This window comes from Diplotaxodon limnothrissa, linkage group LG5, assembly GCF_057381915.1.
Source record: "Diplotaxodon limnothrissa isolate DT_005_m linkage group LG5, D_limnothrissa_male_GT1.1, whole genome shotgun sequence".
Classification (NCBI taxonomy): domain Eukaryota; kingdom Metazoa; phylum Chordata; class Actinopteri; order Cichliformes; family Cichlidae; genus Diplotaxodon; species Diplotaxodon limnothrissa.
In genome coordinates, this window is record NC_140600.1 from 24474816 (window position 1) to 24495311 (window position 20496).

The 20496-nt window shown below is 44.3% G+C and overlaps 1 protein-coding gene across 1 annotated transcript; it reads left to right on the forward strand.

Moving 5' to 3' along the window:
- Positions 1 to 157: 157 nt before the first annotated feature.
- On the forward strand, positions 158 to 8311 carry znf362a (zinc finger protein 362a). The gene is made up of 9 exons (XM_085354328.1): positions 158 to 204; positions 684 to 747; positions 1990 to 2230; positions 2490 to 2615; positions 4254 to 4578; positions 4797 to 5021; positions 7492 to 7570; positions 7669 to 7827; positions 7914 to 8311. Exons 1-9 carry the CDS (start codon positions 158 to 160, stop codon positions 8031 to 8033), a joined length of 1386 nt encoding a protein of 461 aa, XP_085210454.1. The 3' UTR covers positions 8034 to 8311.
- Positions 8312 to 20496: the final 12185 nt, after the last annotated feature.

Below are 20496 nucleotides of genomic sequence, written 5' to 3' on the forward strand. Positions count from 1 at the left end.
TTTCTCTGATAACTGTTCCTCCAGCTGGCTGTCGTAATCTTGCGTGACCCTCTCTCTCGGGCAGCATGCCCATCATGCTGACTTGTGGTTGGAGATCTTAAGGAAAAGCCTGACATCACTCCCCCCCCCCCCCAAAAAAAAAGAAAAAACTCACCGAATGCAACTTGGAAGCATCCTCCCTGCTATCAGTGATGAAGATGAAGTGTGAGAAAACAGCATTTTCTCACACACTTTTCGGGAAGCAGGAGGACTCATACAGGGTTTCTTTGAAAATGCTGTCACAAGACTGGAAAAGATTATCTCAAATTATCACATCTAACAGTCAGCTGCTGCACGGGTGGAGAGCTACTGACACATGTTTTAACCGCTGTGTGCTACATGAACAACAGATCCACACATAAATATATATAGGACATCGTTTTACCAGGATTCTCACAACAGTGGGTTCAAACAAGATCAATCTGAGGAGCCGCAAACTGGTAATCAGTGAAGGGTGCTCAAAATAACTTCCTGCATTGTTATTTAAAACTTAAAAACAATCACTCACCTGTGGAACCAGGGATAAGGTATCACACGTAAATGTGGATATCCCTGTCTTGTAAGCTTGACTACAGATGTTTCCTCAGTCCTGAGCATTTAGAGCACCGTTCACCTTTTTTATAACCCCTATGTATTTATTTCAGGATGGCTGAACCCCGCTTTAACAACCCTTATTTTTGGCCTCCCCCTCCTGCCATGCCTGGTCAGGTGAGTGACTGTGGTATTCACCCTTGTTTCTAAACATCTTAACACTACACTCTACATGACTGTTTAGAATATTTTTTGTTTTTGTTTTAAAAATATATTTTTTTAAATGATCTAGACAAATAGAGCATTCAATATTTCATTTCTTCATAATTTGCTTCCAAAGAGCCAGGTGTTGTTGTAGTGTTTTAAATAGGTCTTGGGCAGTAGTTGTCCAGACTCTTAAAGTTGTTCTTTGGACCATGGCTGCGTTTTCACTTTTCAGTCCAGTCCTTGTACCTGACCATTGTCAGAGGAACAGATTTATGAATCAGTCAAGGTTAAACAAAGCACCAAACTCGAGCGATCAACCAGTGTGGTGTCTAAATATAACGATCTATGAAAAATTAAAACAGTTTGAAGGCATAAAACAGTATTTTTACACCAACAAGGTAATTCCAAAAGAGGTATTAACTGAAAACCTGGTATATCTTGGGTTTGTGTACAATGGAAGGGTGGCTGATGAGAAGTCATTCTTAAGGAGGGAACCAGGGAGAAAAAAAAAACTTGTGTGTGTGTGTGTGTATATATATATATATATATATATATATATATATATATGGGGAAAAAACAATATTTAATATTTAAAAAGCTGTGATTTTGAAGGTGGTTAGCACTGAAATATTTTATAGCTTAGCATTGTGTGGCTAAGATATACACATAACTTCGGGTAAAACTACATTCTGATTTGTTTTCATGTTTGTTTGTTTTTTATTTTTTGCAGTTAAACAGGTGTGGCATGTTGGGGAAAAGCTTTTTAATTTGGAGAGAGCTAGGCTAGTTTTTTATTTTTTAAAACATTTTTTCCATTCTTTAAGCTAAGTTGTGCTAACTGCCGATTAGTTTTGGCAACACAGTTAGCATAAATCTTCCCATCTGAATACTGTCAATAAAATGAATATAGAGAAAGTGTAAGTGTATGTTTAAATAACAGTCATACAAACCTTGAAACCAAGGATTGTTGAAGATCACTCAGAGGAAGTCACGTTTTATTTTTAATTTTTTTCTGCATTATTCAGTAGCTACTACCTATTTGGGCTTCTTTCTGGTTTTAAAAATCATTTTTAAAAAGCGCCTCCAAAGGGAAATGGCTGGAAACGCATGTAATATCAGGTGTTAGCCACAAGAGGGAACCATTTCCTTATGAACTGACTGACTGAACTGATGGCTGTTTTCTTGTCACAAATGTTGTTTTCTGGCTGTCAGCTGGATAACCTAGTATTGATCAATAAAATCAAGGAGCAGCTGATGGCGGAGAAGATCAGACCGCATCATCTGCCCCCTGCTTCAGCCCCTTCCCAGCAGCCTCTATTGGCTACCTCCAGCCAGCCAGAAGGCGGCCAGCATGGGATATCCAAAGCCCAGCAGATGCCTGTTCTTCACAACCACAGCCCATCTCAGCCTGATATCGCCCTGCACGCCCGCCCTGCCTCCAGCTCAGTCACAGGTACTCCAGCGCTAAGTACACACCAGTTTCCTTAGTCTCCTGCAAAGAGTCATTTGCCTCATTAAAGGCTAATATAATTAGTAATGAAAAGTCTATTCACATGTCCACATATCAGGAAGTTACAGTTATGTAAGGGCGCACATATATGTGTGTGTATTCTTCAAATTTGGTGAAATTTCTTTAATAATTTTACTGTAATGTCATTTCATTGCATTTAGTCTGTAATTACACAGGCTGTGTGTGTGTGGTTGTCTTTCAGGCCGTATTCTTGGAGATGTAAACTTGAATCTAGATGACAAGGCAGCTATAAAAGCCAGAGGATTATGGGAAGACTGGCATCTGCGTCAACTCATAGATCATCCTTCCAGAACAAACCACGTCTCAGGTAACCATGCAGATTTCTGCAGATTTTATTGATTATTTAGAATTACAAACATATTTATGGGTGTGGCTGTAGCTCAGGAGGTAGAGCAGGTCAACCTAATCGAAAGGTTGGTGGCTGGCTGGTCCAGTCTCCATGCCAAAGTATCCTTGGTGAGATACAGATCTCCAAGATGCTCTCGGTGTATTCATCTTGGTGTATCAATGTGTATAAATGTTAGCTAGAAAGCATTTAGGTTCAGAAAATGTGATTGAATGAATGGGTGTCAATGAGGCATATTTTATAAAGTGCTTAAGTTGAGTAGCAAAGTGTTCGATAACAGCCATTTACCTTTTACCATATTTACAGAGCTAACTTTAAACACTAAGATTTCACAGCTTTATAATGAATACATTGTATTTTAAGATGAGAGAATTTAAATGGATGGATGGATGTGGACAATGTGAGCAAAGCCACATGGTAACCTAAACTAAGGAACTGCAGTTTAAACTCTACCTGTGCTCTTAAGCACCCGCAGACTGGGATATTTATCATTGTAAAATGGATCAACTAAACTCAGATGCAGCATCAAGTTATTTCCATTTGATTGTACATGCAAATTTATAGATTTTCTGTGGCATGCTACAACGTGCAGCATTATTGTGTCCAGGTGCCTAAACTGTGTCACGGCTTAATGAAGTCATGCCAGTCCTATTGCCAGGCAAATAATACTTGTGTGTGCAGTCCTGTGAAAAAGTGGAAACACTAGTACACTTTTACTGCTTCCATGTGAAGTTAAAGGGTAAGTAGAAACCAGGTGCTGCTAATATGTGAATAATTGACGATCAGCAAGTGAGAGCAGCTCTATAAAAGTAGAAGTTTTGTTGGTTTGCTGGTCTGAAGCATTCAGGTATGTGTGTGAACACAAGGCCACATTCCTGCCAGGAGTGGATGTCCCAGCAAATTCACCCCGAGGTCAGACCGTGCAATGCTCAGAGAAACTGAACTAGCTTGAAGGATTGTTGGAAGAAAACCTCTATTCTCTGAAAACAACATAGCAGCACACCTTAGGTTTGAAAAGTTGCATCTGAACAAATCAGTCCTGAAACAAAGTGGGGATGTTTGACCATAAGGCACAGTATTTAAACACACTCCCCTCATAGCAACTGTCAAGCATGGTAGTGGAGGGGAGATGATTTGGGCTTGTTTTTCAGCAAGAGGCACCTTGAGGTCCTAAAGTCAACTATGAGCTCCTCTGTATACCAAAATATTCCAGATTCAGCAACGGGACAAGATAGATCACGAGCAGAGCAGCAACATCTACAACAGAAAGGCTGAAAAAGAAAAAATCACAGTGTTACAAAGTCCACACCTCAAAATTTTGTGGCAGTACCTTAATTTCACCTCAGCGAACCGAAGACACACTGTAAAGAAGAGTGGTGTCAAAGAGAAAACGTTTAATTCAAGTTATTGGTGTTAAAGGTTGTTCTACAAGCTAATGAATCACTAGACAGATGCTATCTTCACCGTTAAATGAAAATGAAACATTTGGAGACCCCAGGAAATATGAAATATCTTTTAATATCTATTTGATCCTCTCTGGATTTATGCCAGCTGAAAGGTAAACGCTTTGCAATCATGTCTTTGTCTTCCATCTGTTAGGTGTGGCGCTGGCATCCAGAACAGGCAACCTAAACACCTCGGAGATCATCACCCCCACCACGCCCACCTCAAGCAGCCACAGCCGGCTGGGTGGAGCTCCCTCCCCTCACCTCATCTCAGGGTTGGCCGGCCACGGCATGGAGCCTGGGAAAAACAGCGGTGGACTCGTGGGACTCCTCGGTCCTCCTCCAAAGCAGGAACGAGGACGCAAGAAGATAAAGGCAGAGAATGGGTCATCTCTTTTGGTGGTGCCCTACCCATTTCTAGCCTCAGGCAACGACCAGTCGTGCATCACCATTGCTGCCAAAGAGGGAAAAACCTACAGGTAGCAAAAGACCTGCATTTACAGCAGCTCATTAGTATTAATTAATTAGTATTAATTAGTATTAAGTATTAATACAAGAAAGAGCTTCCTCATAGCTTTAACAGCTTCCTCATGGCGTTAACATGCAAAGGGGTTTGGCGACACTTCTGCTGTTTTTTGAAACAATGGGGGTTGGAAGAATATTCACAAGTGCATCTCTGTTTCTGTTTTTGACGCAGGTGTAAAGTTTGTCCGCTGACCTTCTTCTCTAAGTCAGACATGCAGATTCACTCCAAAACACACACAGAGGCGAAGGCTCACAAGTGCCCTCACTGCACCAAGTCCTTTGCGAACGCGTCCTACCTAGCCCAGCACCTGCGCATACACCTGGGCGTCAAACCTTATCGCTGTACCTACTGTGAGAAATGTTTTCGCCAGCTCTCCCACCTTCAGCAGCACACCAGGTCTGAAATGTTTACAGTGTATTTGTGATAGTTTGTTTCGCAATTATGTTGTCATCTTCTAAAAGCACAGGGAACATAAATGCACGAGTCCTATTTTAACGTGACAGCTGGATCTTCCCCTACAGCTCAGTGTTTCCTAATGAGGATAATCACTTAATATTACAACAGGAGAGAAAATATATGCTTGAACTTGACATATTTATTTTGTATTTAACGTGAACTGGCTCTATAAATAATGGTAACTTGTAAGAACAGGAGCTGACGTTTGAGCCTGTTGTGCAGCCCGGTTTTCAAAAAGATTGGAATTCTCTGTGACATGTACAAATAAACATTCATTTTATTAGCTTTGACTGTTCAACTACTTCTCTGAACAAACATTACTTTTGACCTTGAAGCAGATGAGCTTATAGTAGAAGAAGACCACACCAGATGCCACTCCTGTCAGCTAAGAGCAGGAAACTGAACTTCACCAAAACTGGACTACAGTGTATTGGAATAAATATTGTCTGGCCTCAGATTCATAAATTCTGATATGACATCGGGACTGTAGGGTAAGAATTTGGCATAAACTATGGTGTAATGGTGTGAGGGATATTTCCCTGGCATGGTTTGGACCCCTTAGTCCCATCTGTACTTAGATGCCTACTTTCAGCAGGATAACACACCATTACACAAAGTTCAAATCACCTCAAACTGGTTTCACGAGCATGACAGTGAATTCACTGTACTCAAATGGCCTTCCACAGTCTCCTAATATCAATCAAATAGAGCAACTTTGTGGTGGCAAGATTGGCATCGTTGATGTGTAGCGGACAAATGTGCAGCAACTGTGATGCTCTCATGTAAATATGGTTCAAAATCTCTGAGGAATGTTTTCAGTACCTCGATTAATCTATGCCGTAAAGATTAAAAGCTGTTCAAAGCAAAAGGGCAGCCAACCAGGTACAAGCAAAGAAAAGAAAATGCATCTTTTTTTAAACTCATTTAAACTCTGTATTTAATTTAAATAGTCCCATGACAACATAATAAAGCCAGACACTAAGAAATAGTATAGTTTTCTTTTCAATGTTCATTATGAAGTTTGATGCAAGCAACAAAAGAATGAAAAGTCGTGTAATACTAAAAATGAATCAACTGATGGAAAATCTCAAAACTAATTAGCAAGAAGTCATGAACATGATTATATAGAGAGCGTCCACAAGAGGCAGAACCATCAGAAGTCCACATGGTTTTAACATGACGTGAGAGTAATGGGTAAGCTAAGTGTGTTGAACTTAGAGATTTTCATGTCATGAAGGCAGCTTCATTTTTCACCTTGACAGATAATTACATGAACTTATACTGAACACGTACTTTGGACAAGAGAAGATTATGGTCACAGTTTCTCTTTGCAATCAGCTGTAAATAAATAAATAAATAAATGCAGAAACAACCAAAATATATAAACCTCGGGTGTCAATAAAAGTAATTTTCTAGGTAATAATATTCCAGCAAAAACATTTGCAGGCTAAAGTAATTGCATTGAACTCACTTGAAATTGCCTTAAATTCATTAATTGAGACCGGTTCCTTAAGTTTTAGTTGATTCTGCAGCTGATTCAAGGAGAAAGAAGCTGAAAATTTGATTGCTCTTTTTCCAAATTCAGTACAAACCTTTGGGGAAAACTAAAGGAATAACCAATAACTTCTCACATTATTAATCTTTGGTTCTTTAACACCGCGTGTCTCCTGTCCCGTCTTCCTTGCCTCATCCCCAAACGGCCGCAGCGGATGGCCGCCCCTCCCTGAGCCTGGTTCTGCTGGAGGTTTCTTCCTGTTAAAAGGGAGTTTTTCCTTCCCACTGTCGCCAAAGCACTTGCTCATAGGGGGTCATATGATTGTTGGGGATTTCTCTATTTTTTTTTTTTTTTATCTATCATTATAGGGTCTTTACCTTACTGTGTAAAGCACCTTGAAGCAACTGTTGTTGTGATTTGATGCTATATAAAGGAAATTGAATTAAATTCAACTTTTTGGTGAATGTAAGTCAGTGAGTAAGATGTGAACAAATCAAGAATAGCCTTATAAATGAGTTACCAGTTCATGACATGACAAAGGAGACCACCCAGCCTGACCAAACAACACAGTATTAAATAAGGCTTCTGAGGACACATGCATATACGTCACATCGCCATCATCAAGTACAGACCTAAAAGTGGAAAGAAGTCTCTTTCTTGCTTCAAAGGAGAGACTTTATTCTAAAGGTTGACCATTCTTTCAAGCATCTGTGTTGCTTTTTGCTGGCTTTTTTTTTTTTTTTTCCACTTTCCATGACCGAATTAACCTCACTGACGACACTTATTATTCATTGCTGTGCAGACGTCCTTGTAACTTGAGCAATCATTTGAATTCATTCAAAACTAAGTAGATTGCAAACATCTGCAAGCTGCCGGCTTCCCGTCTCACCTGTTGGTTCATTTTTCTCGTTTCAGAATCCACACAGGGGATCGGCCTTATAAATGTGCCCATCCTGGATGTGAAAAAGCTTTTACGCAGCTGTCTAATCTGCAGGTAGGTAAACATGAACTCTGACGTACTTTTTCTTTTTTTTCCCCTTAAACTTGCCTGATGACCATTTGGCTTTGTGTGCGTGTGTTTTCTCTCTAAAGTCTCACCAGAGGCAGCACAACAAAGACAAGCCCTTCAAATGTTCCAACTGTTACCGTGCCTACTCAGACTCTGCCTCACTTCAAATCCACTTGTCTGCACATGCCATAAAAAACGCCAAGGCCTACTGCTGCAGCATGTGCGGCAGGTCGTACACCTCTGTGAGTTCAAAATCCGAGTCATATTTTTAAGCCTCAATTAAGGGGCAACGGTCACATCTAAATAGCTTTCCTCTGCTTCTTCTCAGGAGACCTACCTTATGAAACACATGTCTAAACACGCAGTGGTGGAACACGTGGTGTCTCATCACTCCCCTCATCACAGGACAGACTCTCCCGCCATCCCTATACGGATCTCCCTCATCTGAGCCCTTCACGCGTCTCCTGCCCTCCTGTTTTCTGTGACATCGTCACTTTGGTCCTCTGATGAACCACACAGCCCGCTACTGGGATCCAAAAAAATGTGCCAGATTGCCAGTATTTTGTGACGAGGTGCTCTTTTATTGAGTATATCCTCCTGTCCTTCCTTGCTGACCAGACAGTATTATCGGGGGCATCCAAAGATGATTTCTCAGCACTTTCCGGCCTGAAAATCACAGGCCTAAAATTTCATTTTTCTATGTGACTTCACAGGAAAAAAAAATGCTCCAGGCAGCTACATGGAAAACCTTTTTAACCTTTTTTTTGTGTGTTTCACAGATTTATTTGTCTTTTTTATACAGTCCTTTACTTTCTTTACTCTTTACAAAATAAATATATTTGCATCAGAAATAGTCTTCCATTAGCTGAGTGGCCAAGTTAACATAAAAGTGAATGCTTATATACTGTGTAGCTATTCATGTATATCGTGCCACTTCTCATGTCAGCTTCGTCAGCAACGTTTCATCAACCACATGACCGTAATACACACATCTTATTATTCTTATTATTTTCAGCCTGCTGCCAAGTTCAATCTGAGCCGCTGTGACTCATTATCAAATTTAGTTTTTAATTCTTTTCTTCTTTTTTTTTAAATTTTAGTTTTTGTATTGTTAAACAAATATGCTCAAAGCAATCCTGGAGAACTCAGTTTAATCTGGTCAAGGTTTAAAAGTTCTGAATGATGAGCACTGTTATAAAGTGTCTCATAAAAATATACTAAATAAACCTCCAAGCCACTGAAAAATGAAATAGAAGCTGTCATACAACGAATGCAAGAGTTTCTGCATTCAGTAGTGTTACAAATGCAAGGAACAATGTTTCATTACTCCACCCATAAAAGGCAAAATACCAAAAACAGCCCTCACGTGATAACCTTTAATCACTCTAGCTTTCAAGGTTATCTTCTATTTCACCTCTGAGTCACTTTCTGTGCTTCTGTTAACTTTAGATTGCTCCCAGGACCTGGGAGTAAACGGTGGACTGAATTTCACTCATTTACTCACAAGTTAAATGTTTTGGGAAACAAGTGCACATGCAGGGGGTGGAGGGCAAACACTGGTGGGAAACTGCCGTGTCTGCAATGCCCCATGGGCTAACGTCACAGTTCAGGTTGTTTACGCTGAAGATTCTAGATATCTCTCAGAAAGTGACTGTAAAGCTCTGTGTTATGAATTGAAGGCTTATGGTTAAAGATAAATGAGTATGCTCCTGGTCATGCTCTCAACCTGATGCGCCACCTTGGGGCATGAATACCGTGGACTGTTCCGCTGAACACCGAGATGATGCTCAACATAGAAGTCCATTTGACACAGAACCTGCACATGTATGTGTGACTCTGATGGGCAGTGCAAATGGAAAATGCAAGATGGAAGCAGTACAGTGCTTCACAGGGGCCAAATTTAAAATCAGAGGTTTTTGCTTCTTATGGGTGGAGTTAAAAAATGTTATATGTTGTAACCCAAACATGTGTTACTCTCAGTTTAAGTTAAAACTGAAAAAATGGCAATGTATAATCACTTATCTTGCCAAATTTATATTTGTTTGTGTGTGTGTGTGAGTGTGTGTGTTGTGCGCTATTTGTTTTGTCTGTTTTGTATTTAATCTGGTCTTAAAATAAACCAATGTGGTGGCAAGACTTCCACCACCATTATTTGACAATAAGCTTTTTCCTTCTTGGTTGTGTAATCAAAGCATCAGCCTTATTTGAATATGTATTTTTTTAATTGATTTATGAATGAATATTTTGTCATTTTATATGCATTTAAGCCTTAATTTAGTTACAATTCTACATTTCATTTTGTTGTTGGCTTTACATTTGCCTTTTATGTTATAGCATGACGTATACTGTAAATAAACTATACCTACTGTCAACCCATTTTATATTAAATAGTTGTAAAAGTCTTTTTTCCCCTCCCCTCTTTTGTGGTTGCACATAAACAAAATAAGCAAGAAAAAAAGACTTCCGGTGACAGAGGTGGGGAGGAATGAGTCGCAGGAACTCAAACTCACTCACTTACAGGAGTCCTTTAGGCATATAGGTCACCTGCTCAGAGCTAGGTGAACCATAGTGGAACTGAGCAAACATTGCACATTTAGTCCAATACAACAAAGTTGTGACTGACTGTAAACTAATGAAAGAAAATACTGTACAAGTCACCTTATCAGTGTTCATAGCAAAAGTCATGTCACACTGGTCCATTAGACCAACTTCTCTGGTAAACGTGTTTGTAGGGTGTCGATTTCACACCACTTATTTTGTTCTTCACACTTTAGACAGATGTCGACTATGTTTTTGTAACTTCCTTTAAAGAAAAAAAATGGTTTAGGGCTGTTCAAAAAGAAAATAAAAGTGCAGCTGAATTTCTTTAGTGACAACTGCGGGGGCATGTCTCAAACTACGCATTGTTGTTGATGCAAACAGGAGCAAAGAGCTTGTATTTGCATTATGAGTTTATGAAATTGATGTGGAATAAAATCAAGAAAGTGCAGTTGTACAACTAAAGTCTCTGATCACTGAGCACTATCATTGTGTACTTCCAACTTCACACAGTGTGCAATGAAGTTGCTTCCAGACAGTAGTCACTTTATGCTTTGAAATGTGACTTTTCCAGTTGCTCTTATGTCTGTCCTGGCAATTCTGATTAACTACATTCACCACTCATTTGTATTTCAGTTGCTCCCAAAAAAATGTTCCAAACCCAACTAATGAGACAAAAGGCTGAAATGTAGGAGCACAGTCTGGTTGAAAAGAAGATGATGCTTTAAGCTGTACAATCGTCTTAAGAATAAAAAGAAAAAAAACAAACATTTTTTCAGACGCCATGGCGGAGCTGAGGCACCTGCCGGTGATAAAGTTGGGAGAGGGAGGCTGGGCAAACCTTTCAAGCACATGTCCTACAGGAGATGTTAACAGACAGCATCGTGATTGGGATAATAACAATAATCAGGCCTACACTGTTATGTGTGGCTGTGTGCAGACAGGAATAGGACCCAAGGTGCAGACTCCGGAGACAGTCGTGAACTCAAAACAGCTTTAATGTAAAACTCAAAATATAACATAACTGGAAAAAATCAAAATAAACTTTAAACCGGAGGACTGACAGCACACACAGCTAGGTAAACGGTAGATCACGACACAGACACAGAGAAACACAGGGCTTAAATACACAGAGGGAGCAATCAGGGAATGGGTAACAGGAGGGAAACACAGCTGGGGCAAATCAGAACTGACGAGACAAGGAAGCGTCAACTGAACACACTGAATGGTAAATGGCCTGCATTTGTATAGCGCTTTTCTAGTCCCTAAGGACCCCAAAGCGCTTCACACTACATTCAGTCATTCACCCATTCACACACACATTGGCGATGGCAAGCTACATTGTAGCCACAGCTGCCCTGGGGCGCACTGACAGAGGCGAGGCTGCCGGACACAGGCGCCACCGGGCCCTCTGACCACCACCAGTAGGCAAACACGGGGTTAGTATCTTGCCCAAGGATATTTGGCATGCAGCCAGGAGGCAGCCTGGGATCGAACCACCGACCTTCTGATTAGTGGCTGACCTGCTCTGCCACCTGAGCTACAGCCACCCCAAAGAGATAAGACAGAGACCTTCAAAGTAAAACAGGAAACACAAAACACAGACTGAACAAAGACACAGACTCACATGCAGGCACTACAGAGGGAACAGAGACGTGGGACCAGGGCAGACACAGACACTGACTGGACACGGGGATATAACAACTAAGGATACACAGAGACGCGAACTAGACAAGGGGATACAGCTGACAGGGGAGACAGAGCAACTAGAGAAGACAGACATAAACCAAAAGACAGAACTCTAACAAAGAAACAGCAGCATCACCGCCTGCAGCATCACTGCCTGGTCCCGCAGCTGTCACGCCTTCATGCGAGCCTGGTCCTGCCTCGCCTGTGTGTCTTCATCCTCGCCTGGTCCTGGCTCACCTGGTCCTGCCATTGCTACACCGTCCTCAGGTCCAGCTCGGCCTGTACCACCTCGCCTTTGCTGGCTGCTTTCCAGGCCTCTAGTTGGATGACATGGTCATCGAGGTCGGCCTTCTGAACGAGGTCGTCGCCCCTGCTGCCTTCCACGTGGCCGGCCTCCGGACCTGTCCTGTCGCCGCCGCTGGCTTCGCGGCCGGCCTCTGGACCTGCTTTGTCGCCGCCACTGCATTCCACGTGGCCGGCCACCTGATTGGTTTTGTCTGTGTCGCTGCTGCTGCTGTCCACATGGCCAGCCCCCTGAACTGTTTTGGCCCTGTGCTGTCAACCTCCGGGTCGACCCCCTGAACTTTTCTTGGACTTGTGTTAAGCTCCAGTCCAGTTTTGTTTTGTATCAATGATGTATTCCTGGACTCTTGAGTTCTTGAATAGTTTTCTTGTTTTATGGACTATTCTGGGCTCTTGCTCCTTGTTTTTTGTTTTGTTTCTTTTTGTTTATTTTGAAGGATTGTGTCTTATGTCAGTGTCCAGCTTTGCTCCTCCTGTCTCGTTAGTCCTATTTCTCCCAGCTGTGTCTCCCTCCGGTTGCCCATTCCCTGATTACCACCCTGTGTATATTAGCCCTGTGTTTTCCTGTGCTCAGTGTCGCGTCGTACCCTCAGATCCTGCCTGTGTGTTCCAGTTTGCGTTTTCATGGTTTGATTTCTGTTTTTGTTTGGTGCCAGCAATAAAGCTGTGGTCCTCAGTTACGTTTCCGTCTCAGAGTCCTCCATTTGGATCCACATCTCCACCTGTCCGCACACAGAGACCTGATAAATGTAGCCTCATGGGCAGTGTAAGCTATTAAGAATTGACTGTACACTGTGTTCGTGTTTTCCTCCGAAACCTGTTGGAGCAGCCTTTCACCGCCTCTCTCTGTCTCTCGCTAGCAAAGTTGACCCAGACAACAAAGTAAAGCTAGTTTTCAATTATTAGCCCGACACACAACCCGACGTTTTAGCCAGAGGTCCCTTTACTACGGTAGGGAGCCGTGGACCTTTTTTCTATCTGCGCCGAACAGTTTTCTTTACGAGATCCCTGCAAAAATCACACAGCAATAGTCCTGTAGTTGTAAAAAGCATGATAATATATTAAGTAATCCAAAGTATTCAGAATACGTTACACTTATTGAGTAACATAACGGAATATGTGTATAGGATAAAGGTCTAATCATCTCTTAGTTTATCCAGATTGCACAGAGTGTATATGTTCTGAAGGCAGGACTGTGATGCAGTTTTCTGCCTCGCCACTAGAGGGCGCGGCCGTTTTGTGAGTAATGTTTGACTGGGATGGAAAATGGTGTTCATGAAGGCAGTGTGAATCACAAGTTATGCTCGGGAGCAGTTTATGTGGGTTCAATGAGAGTGTGCGTCCATAAGACTGAACCACACACACACACACATACCCACACCCACGCTAAATCTGCCATTAAAGAGCTGAACGATCATCCCCTGTCCTCGTTAATTTCTGGAGGGTCATAGTGGCACTTGACCTGTGCACACCCTGCGATCACCACCGTAGAACTGAACCTCATATCAGAAATCATCATAACAAAAATTGGTCCTTCGAGCCGGATAGGTGATTACAGAGTGAAGATGGATTATGACCCCCAGAGAGCAGGTGCACGTCCACGGAGGGCTGTGCGACCACCAGGATGGATGACTCAGTATGAAGGCTACACACTGCCACCCACTGCTACATTGGAGCAACAGCAGACTAGAAAGGGATACGCCAAGATGACGCCCCTCACCCAGACTCCTGGTTCTATTGGAGCTGCAGGACAGACTCCAGTGTCATCCAGCATCCCTCAGGAGTTCATGAACATTGTGCAGCAACTGCAGGAGGACAACAGGCAACTTCAGATGATGGTAGGAGACATGAGGAGGCAGATGGATCGTAATGTCAGCACGTTGGAATCCACCCGCTTACGTTCTGCCCAGCAACCAGGGGGCTACATTTCGGCTGATAACACTTGGGTCTCCACACCTCTAACTACACAGCCTTTTCCCCTGAGACCAGAGCAGCACAATATATCCTACACACAGGATGCAGCTGAAGAATGGCCAGTACCACCACCTCCAGTTTTTCTCCCAAGAGATCATCCTGATCTACCAGAGGTACAGTCTGTTCCACCTCCACCGCTACCAGCCATTGCACAAGAGCTTAGCCAACGCTTACAAGAGCTACAGTTACAGCAACCCTCAGCCACTGAAGCTCCTGAGTTTCAGCCTCGTGCGCCACAGTCCACCCCCTTATCTCAATCACTAGCTGGACCTAGTTTCGACGCGAACATGCTCCCCCCAGAACAAGTGCTGGCTCCCACTACAGCCATAGGTGTAAAGGAGGAGACCTACAGAGGACCATCGCCCTCCATCCCAGAGTTCACGCAGGGTGATCCCAGGCAGTTTGCTAGATTAAGGCTTGCCCTAGACAATATTCTCCCCTTTGATGCAACGGAGAGGTTCAAATATCAGGTCTTATGTGACCACCTTAAATTTGAGGAAGCTCTTTTAATTGCTGACTCCTACAGTAACTCACCTCACCCCTACTCTGACACGATGGCCTCGCTCATTAAACATTACGGTCAGCCGCACCAGCTGTCACTGCAGAGGATAGCAGAGCTTATGGATGAGCCCAGCATCCGCCCAGGTGACACAACTGGATTCAGAAGGTTTGCACTGAGAGTCCGTGCTCTGGTCGGCATGTTAGAGCAACTTGGGGAAGATGGACACATAGAGCTGCAATGCGGGTCTCATGTTGCTAGACTGACACGAAAGCTACCCCAAGACCTACGTGCTGCTTTCCGCCGCTACCTTTACCCACAGAAAGATGGAATACCATCATTGAGAGACTTTGCAGAGTGGCTGGAGTATGAGCTGGTCATTCAAGAGGGCGGAGATCACACAGAGAAGGTAGAGGAGAGCTCGAGAGACAGGAGCAGCATGAAAAGAGATAAACGAGCCACCAAAAGGACTACCACCGTGCTGCATGGTGCAACACACAACACTGCCCCCCAAAGGTCCTCAGCCACAACCCCTTCCACTTCTGAGGTCCAAGACAAGCACACAGCTTATTGTCCATATTGTAATAACACTCTGCACTTCCTAGATCAATGTGTCAACTTCAAGATGCTGACTAAGGAGCAGAAATCAACTTGGATTAAGTCCAACAATCGCTGCTGGCGTTGTGGGCGGCACCACCAGGCCGCTCAGTGTCGACTTAAAGTGCAGTGTAAGACATGCAGGGGAAAACACCTAGAGGCCCTGCATGAAGTGAATCTCAGACCTGCTGCACCCAATCCACCAATGGAACACGTCGCTGAGCTGGGGAGTAAACCATCTACTGAGGTACTTTATCTAGACCGGCGTGCTGGCTGTAGCCAAGTACTTCTGAAGATAACCAAAGTGCTGCTGCAGAACGGTGAGCACACCCTGGAGACATTCGCCATATTGGATGATGGATCTGAGAGGACGATCCTTCTCCCTGAGGCCACTCAAAGACTGCAGTTACAGGGCACGGCAGAGAGTCTTACTCTACGTACGGTGAGACAAGGATTGAGAACCTTGCATGGCGCATCAGTGACAGTCAAAGTCTCCCCTGCCAGCCAACCATCCAGAACATTCACCATTGAGAGAGCCTTCACAGCAGATGACCTAGGCTTGGCTGAACATTCCTACCCTGTGAAGGCACTTCAACAGAAATATAGACACTTGAGAAGGCTTCCCTTGCAGCCCTTCACAAATGCCCAGCCACTCCTTCTGATCGGCTCTGACTGTCCTCACCTAGTAACGCCCATCAAACCTGTGCGCCTAGGCTTACCTGGAGGACCAGCTGCAGTCAAGACTAGACTTGGTTGGGTACTACAGGGACCAATCCCCTCCCTTAAGCACTCTGCTCAACCACAACAGTGCCTCTTCCTCTCAACTGCCTCTCCTCAATCAGAGCTTCATAGTCAAGTAGAGAGGCTTTGGCAACTTGACACTCTCCCATATCGAAGTGAGAAACTAGTGACACGGTCTCGGAGGGAAGAGCAAGCTATGAGGCTTTTGGAGGCAAAGACGACAAGACTGAATGTCGAGGGAGTAAACAGATGTTCAACTTCCCTTCTGCGTGTCAGTGATATGCCTACACTCCGGGTGCCACCTGAAGCAGTACTCCCCAATCTACGTGGCACGGAGAAGCGCCTCAGTCGAGACCCAGAGAAGGCTAAAGCTTATCAAGCGGAGATGGCAAAGTTGATAGCAGCAGGCTATGTCAGAGAAATCAGTGAGGAGGAAATGAGGGCCTCCACAGAATCATGGTTCATCCCCCACCACATGGTGACACACAACGGAAAGAACCGTGTGGTGTTTAATTGCTCATTCACCTATAGGGATCAGAACCTCAACGAGCTGCTTTTACCAGGCCCGAACCTGGGGGCCTCTCTTCTTGGTGTGCTGCTACGCTTCAGAGAACGCTCCATCGCAGTTAGCAGTGATATCAAGGGGATGTTCCACCAGGTGAGACTACTGCCTGAGGACCGGCCACTACTACGTTTCCTCTGGTGCGATCTGCAACGAGACACCCATCCCAAGGTGTATGAATGGCAGGTGCTCCCCTTTGGGACAACATGCTCACCGTGCTGTGCAATTTATGCACTCCAGCGACACGTCCATGACCACAGTGACCAGGGAGATGACGTGCGTGACTCCATTGAGAAGAATTTTTATGTTGACAACTGGTTACAGAGCTTCTCTTCTCCAGATGTGGCCACAGAGGTTGTGGACAAACTACGGTCACTATTATCGGAGGGAGGATTTGAGCTCAGACAGTGGGCCAGCAGCACCCCAGATCTCATCAGCCATCTACCAAAGGAAATAAGATCGGAGAGCAGAGTACAGTGGCTGAATCAAACTGATATGGACCCTCAAGAACCTGCTCTAGGTTTGCGCTGGATGTGCTGCTCTGACACTCTGCACTACAAGTCCATGCAGTTGGAGAGGAATCTTCCTACCATGAGAAACATCTACCGGGTTCTGGCGAGTCAGTATGACCCACTAGGGTTTCTCGTCCCCTTCACAACGAGGGCGAAGGTACTAGTCCAGCAGCTGTGGGACAAAAAGCGTGAGTGGGATGACCCCCTGTTACCAAGTGACCTGCTCTCGGCATGGAACGAATGGGAGGGTGAGCTGCAACATCTGGACGACATTAGTCTACAACGTTGTTATGTAAGCCCAGAGCTGGACAAATCTGACAGTAGGCGTGAGTTGCACATCTTCTGCGATGCATCTCAACAGGCATATGGAAGCGTTGCCTACCTACGGACGGAAGATGCTGCTGGAAAGGTGGAAGTTGCTTTCCTGACTGCCCGCTCTAGGGTGGCCCCTAAACGGCAGATGTCCATGCCACGTCTGGAACTATGTGCAGCCTTGACTGGAGCTCAACTTGCTAGCCTGCTGACCAAAGAGCTCACCCTACCACTATGCAGAGTGGTGTTATGGACAGACTCCACCACTGTCCTAACATGGATCCAGTCAGAGTCCTGTCATTTCAAGGTGTTCGTGGGAACTCGGATAGCTAAAATCCAGGAACTGACAGACAGCCAGTCTTGGCGTTATGTGACAACATATGACAATCCGGCAGATGCTCTAACTAGGGGTAAAAGGCTACAAGACCTCACAGTCCAGTCCCGGTGGGCACGTGGGCCCCCGTTTCTGCAGCTACATCGAGACCAGTGGCCAGAGCACCCAGCCACACCATGTACAGACTTTGCTGAGGAGCAGCGTAAACCAATAACTTGCTTAGCTGTGTCTACTGACTCTATCTCCCTGCCTGATGCACAGCAGTTTACCAGTTTTAGCAAGCTTTTGGAAGAAACAGCCAGGTGCCTTCACGGGGCGGCTGGTGACAATCTCACATCAGAGAACTACAAGGAGGCTGAGCTTATTCTGCTGAGAGCTGCTCAGAAAGACAGTTTCCCTGATGAGATCCAGTGCCTGACCACTGGGAAACCAGTTCTCTCATCCAGCCGTCTGTTTTGCCTAGACCCGGAATTTGATAAGTCGCTTCAACTCATAAGAGTAGGTGGTCGTCTCAGACGATGCCATGATTTGGAAGCTGCTGTGATACATCCAGTAGTATTGGACCCTAAACATCCAGTCACCAGACTACTCATCCGACAGGCTGACAGTGATTTGAAACACCCAGGAGCAGAGAGATTGTTTGCAGAGTTGAGAAGGAAATACTGGATTCTTCGCGGCCGTGAAGCCGTAAGAAGCGAACAGCGCTCCTGCCCTGAGTGCCAAAAATGGAGAGCCCAACCTGCCAACCCAAAGATGGCTGACCTTCCCCTTGCACGCCTACGATTACATCAGCCAGCCTTCTTCTCAACAGGCATCGACTGCTTTGGGCCAATGCAGGTGAAAGTTGGTCGGAGAAATGAAAAACGCTGGGGCCTGCTCTTCAAATGCTTGACGACTCGTGCCATTCATATTGAGGTGTTGTCTAGTATCAACACCGACTCATTTCTAATGGCATTAAGAAGATTTGTCTCTCGTCGTGGGAAACCAGCTGAGATACTGTGTGACCAGGGAACAAATTTCCGAGGTGGGGATCGGGAGCTCCAGGAAACTTTCAAAGCCCTGCATCCCTCTTTACAAGGCAAGTTAGCAGAGCAGCAGATCAAGTTTCGATTTAACCCTCCCAGTTCTCCCCACTTTGGAGGATCCTGGGAGCGAGAGATCAGGTCCATAAAGGCAGCTCTGGCCTCCACATTGGGCTCACAGGTTGTAAAAGAGGAAATACTCCAAACAGTGTTGATCGAGATCGAGGGAATACTCAACTCGAAACCTTTGGGGTACGTGTCATCAGACGTGGCTGACCCAGACCCCATTACCCCAAATTTGTTGCTGATGGGGCGGCTAGACCCTTCCCTACCCCAAGTGATATACCACGACTCAGAGCTCATTGGACGACGATCATGGAGGACCTGTCAGGTGTTATCCGATCGCTTCTGGACACAGTTCATACGCCACTACCTGCCTACACTGCAGACACGGTCAAAGTGGCAGAAAGACACTGCTCCGATCCAGCTGGGCACTGTGGTGATGATAGTGGATCCCCATCTTCCCAGAGCATCATGGCCTGTTGGGAAGATCAACAGGGTATTCCCCGGAGCTGATGGTTTGATCCGATCTGCAGAAGTGGACGTAAAGGACCGTACCTACGTACGCCCAGTGAGCCGCCTTATTCGACTACCTGCAGTACCAGAACAAAATGGACAGTAAATGACATTCTGCAAACTTGCGAGGGCAAGTTTGGGGGCGGCTGTTCTGAAGGCAGGACTGTGATGCAGTTTTCTGCCTCGCCACTAGAGGGCGCGGCCGTTTTGTGAGTAATGTTTGACTGGGATGGAAAATGGTGTTCATGAAGGCAGTGTGAATCACAAGTTATGCTCGGGAGCAGTTTATGTGGGTTCAATGAGAGTGTGCGTCCATAAGACTGAACCACACACACACACACATACCCACACCCACGCTAAATCTGCCATTAAAGAGCTGAACGATCATCCCCTGTCCTCGTTAATTTCTGGAGGGTCATAGTGGCACTTGACCTGTGCACACCCTGCGATCACCACCGTAGAACTGAACCTCATATCAGAAATCATCATAACAGTATATTTGTTAATAATTTGAATCATTTTGGATAAGGATAAGTGTAAGATAATGGGGAATTTCAGTTTTTACTTTATAATTTGTTTAGTGTAAGATTTACAGTTAAATTGTATTTTTTCTTGCCTTATTTAATTTTTACGTACTGTTCCTTTAACACACGGTAACTGTGCACGGGGGGAGCGACGGGCAGTGTGGAGCTACGGGGGCTTTAACTAGCTGTGGAGAAAAAACGTTTCTTACCGTGTTTACAGTGTACAGGAACATCCAAATGGATCACTGTATTTCAAACTGTGGAAATAAATGTTTGCCTGTTTGTTTTTCGACTACAAGCGGACTTTGTGGATTATGTTCAACTGCACTAAGACACGCGTACGGCCTGACTACCAGCTAGTGCTTCCGCGGTAATAATATGTTACAAAATACGTTTTGGGGCATGTATTCTGTAGTGGAATACATTTTAAAAGTAATCTTCCCAACACTGACCATATGTACTTTGTTCTCTGATTCACCATTCTTTGCTGGTCTTACACTGGATGGTTCATTGGTATAATTTTATCTGTTAATCTGGTTTTACAAATTAAATTCTGCTTTCAACTGTTTAAACTGGTGTTTAAAATCTTAAAATCATGAAAATAATTTAACGTTCGATCATTTGGAAAAGGGCTCGAGGTGATTAAGTGATTTTTTTTTTAAAAAGCAGAAAATATATATTTTGTATGATGATTTTATGGCCGATTTTGTGTGTATTTTTGTCCACAA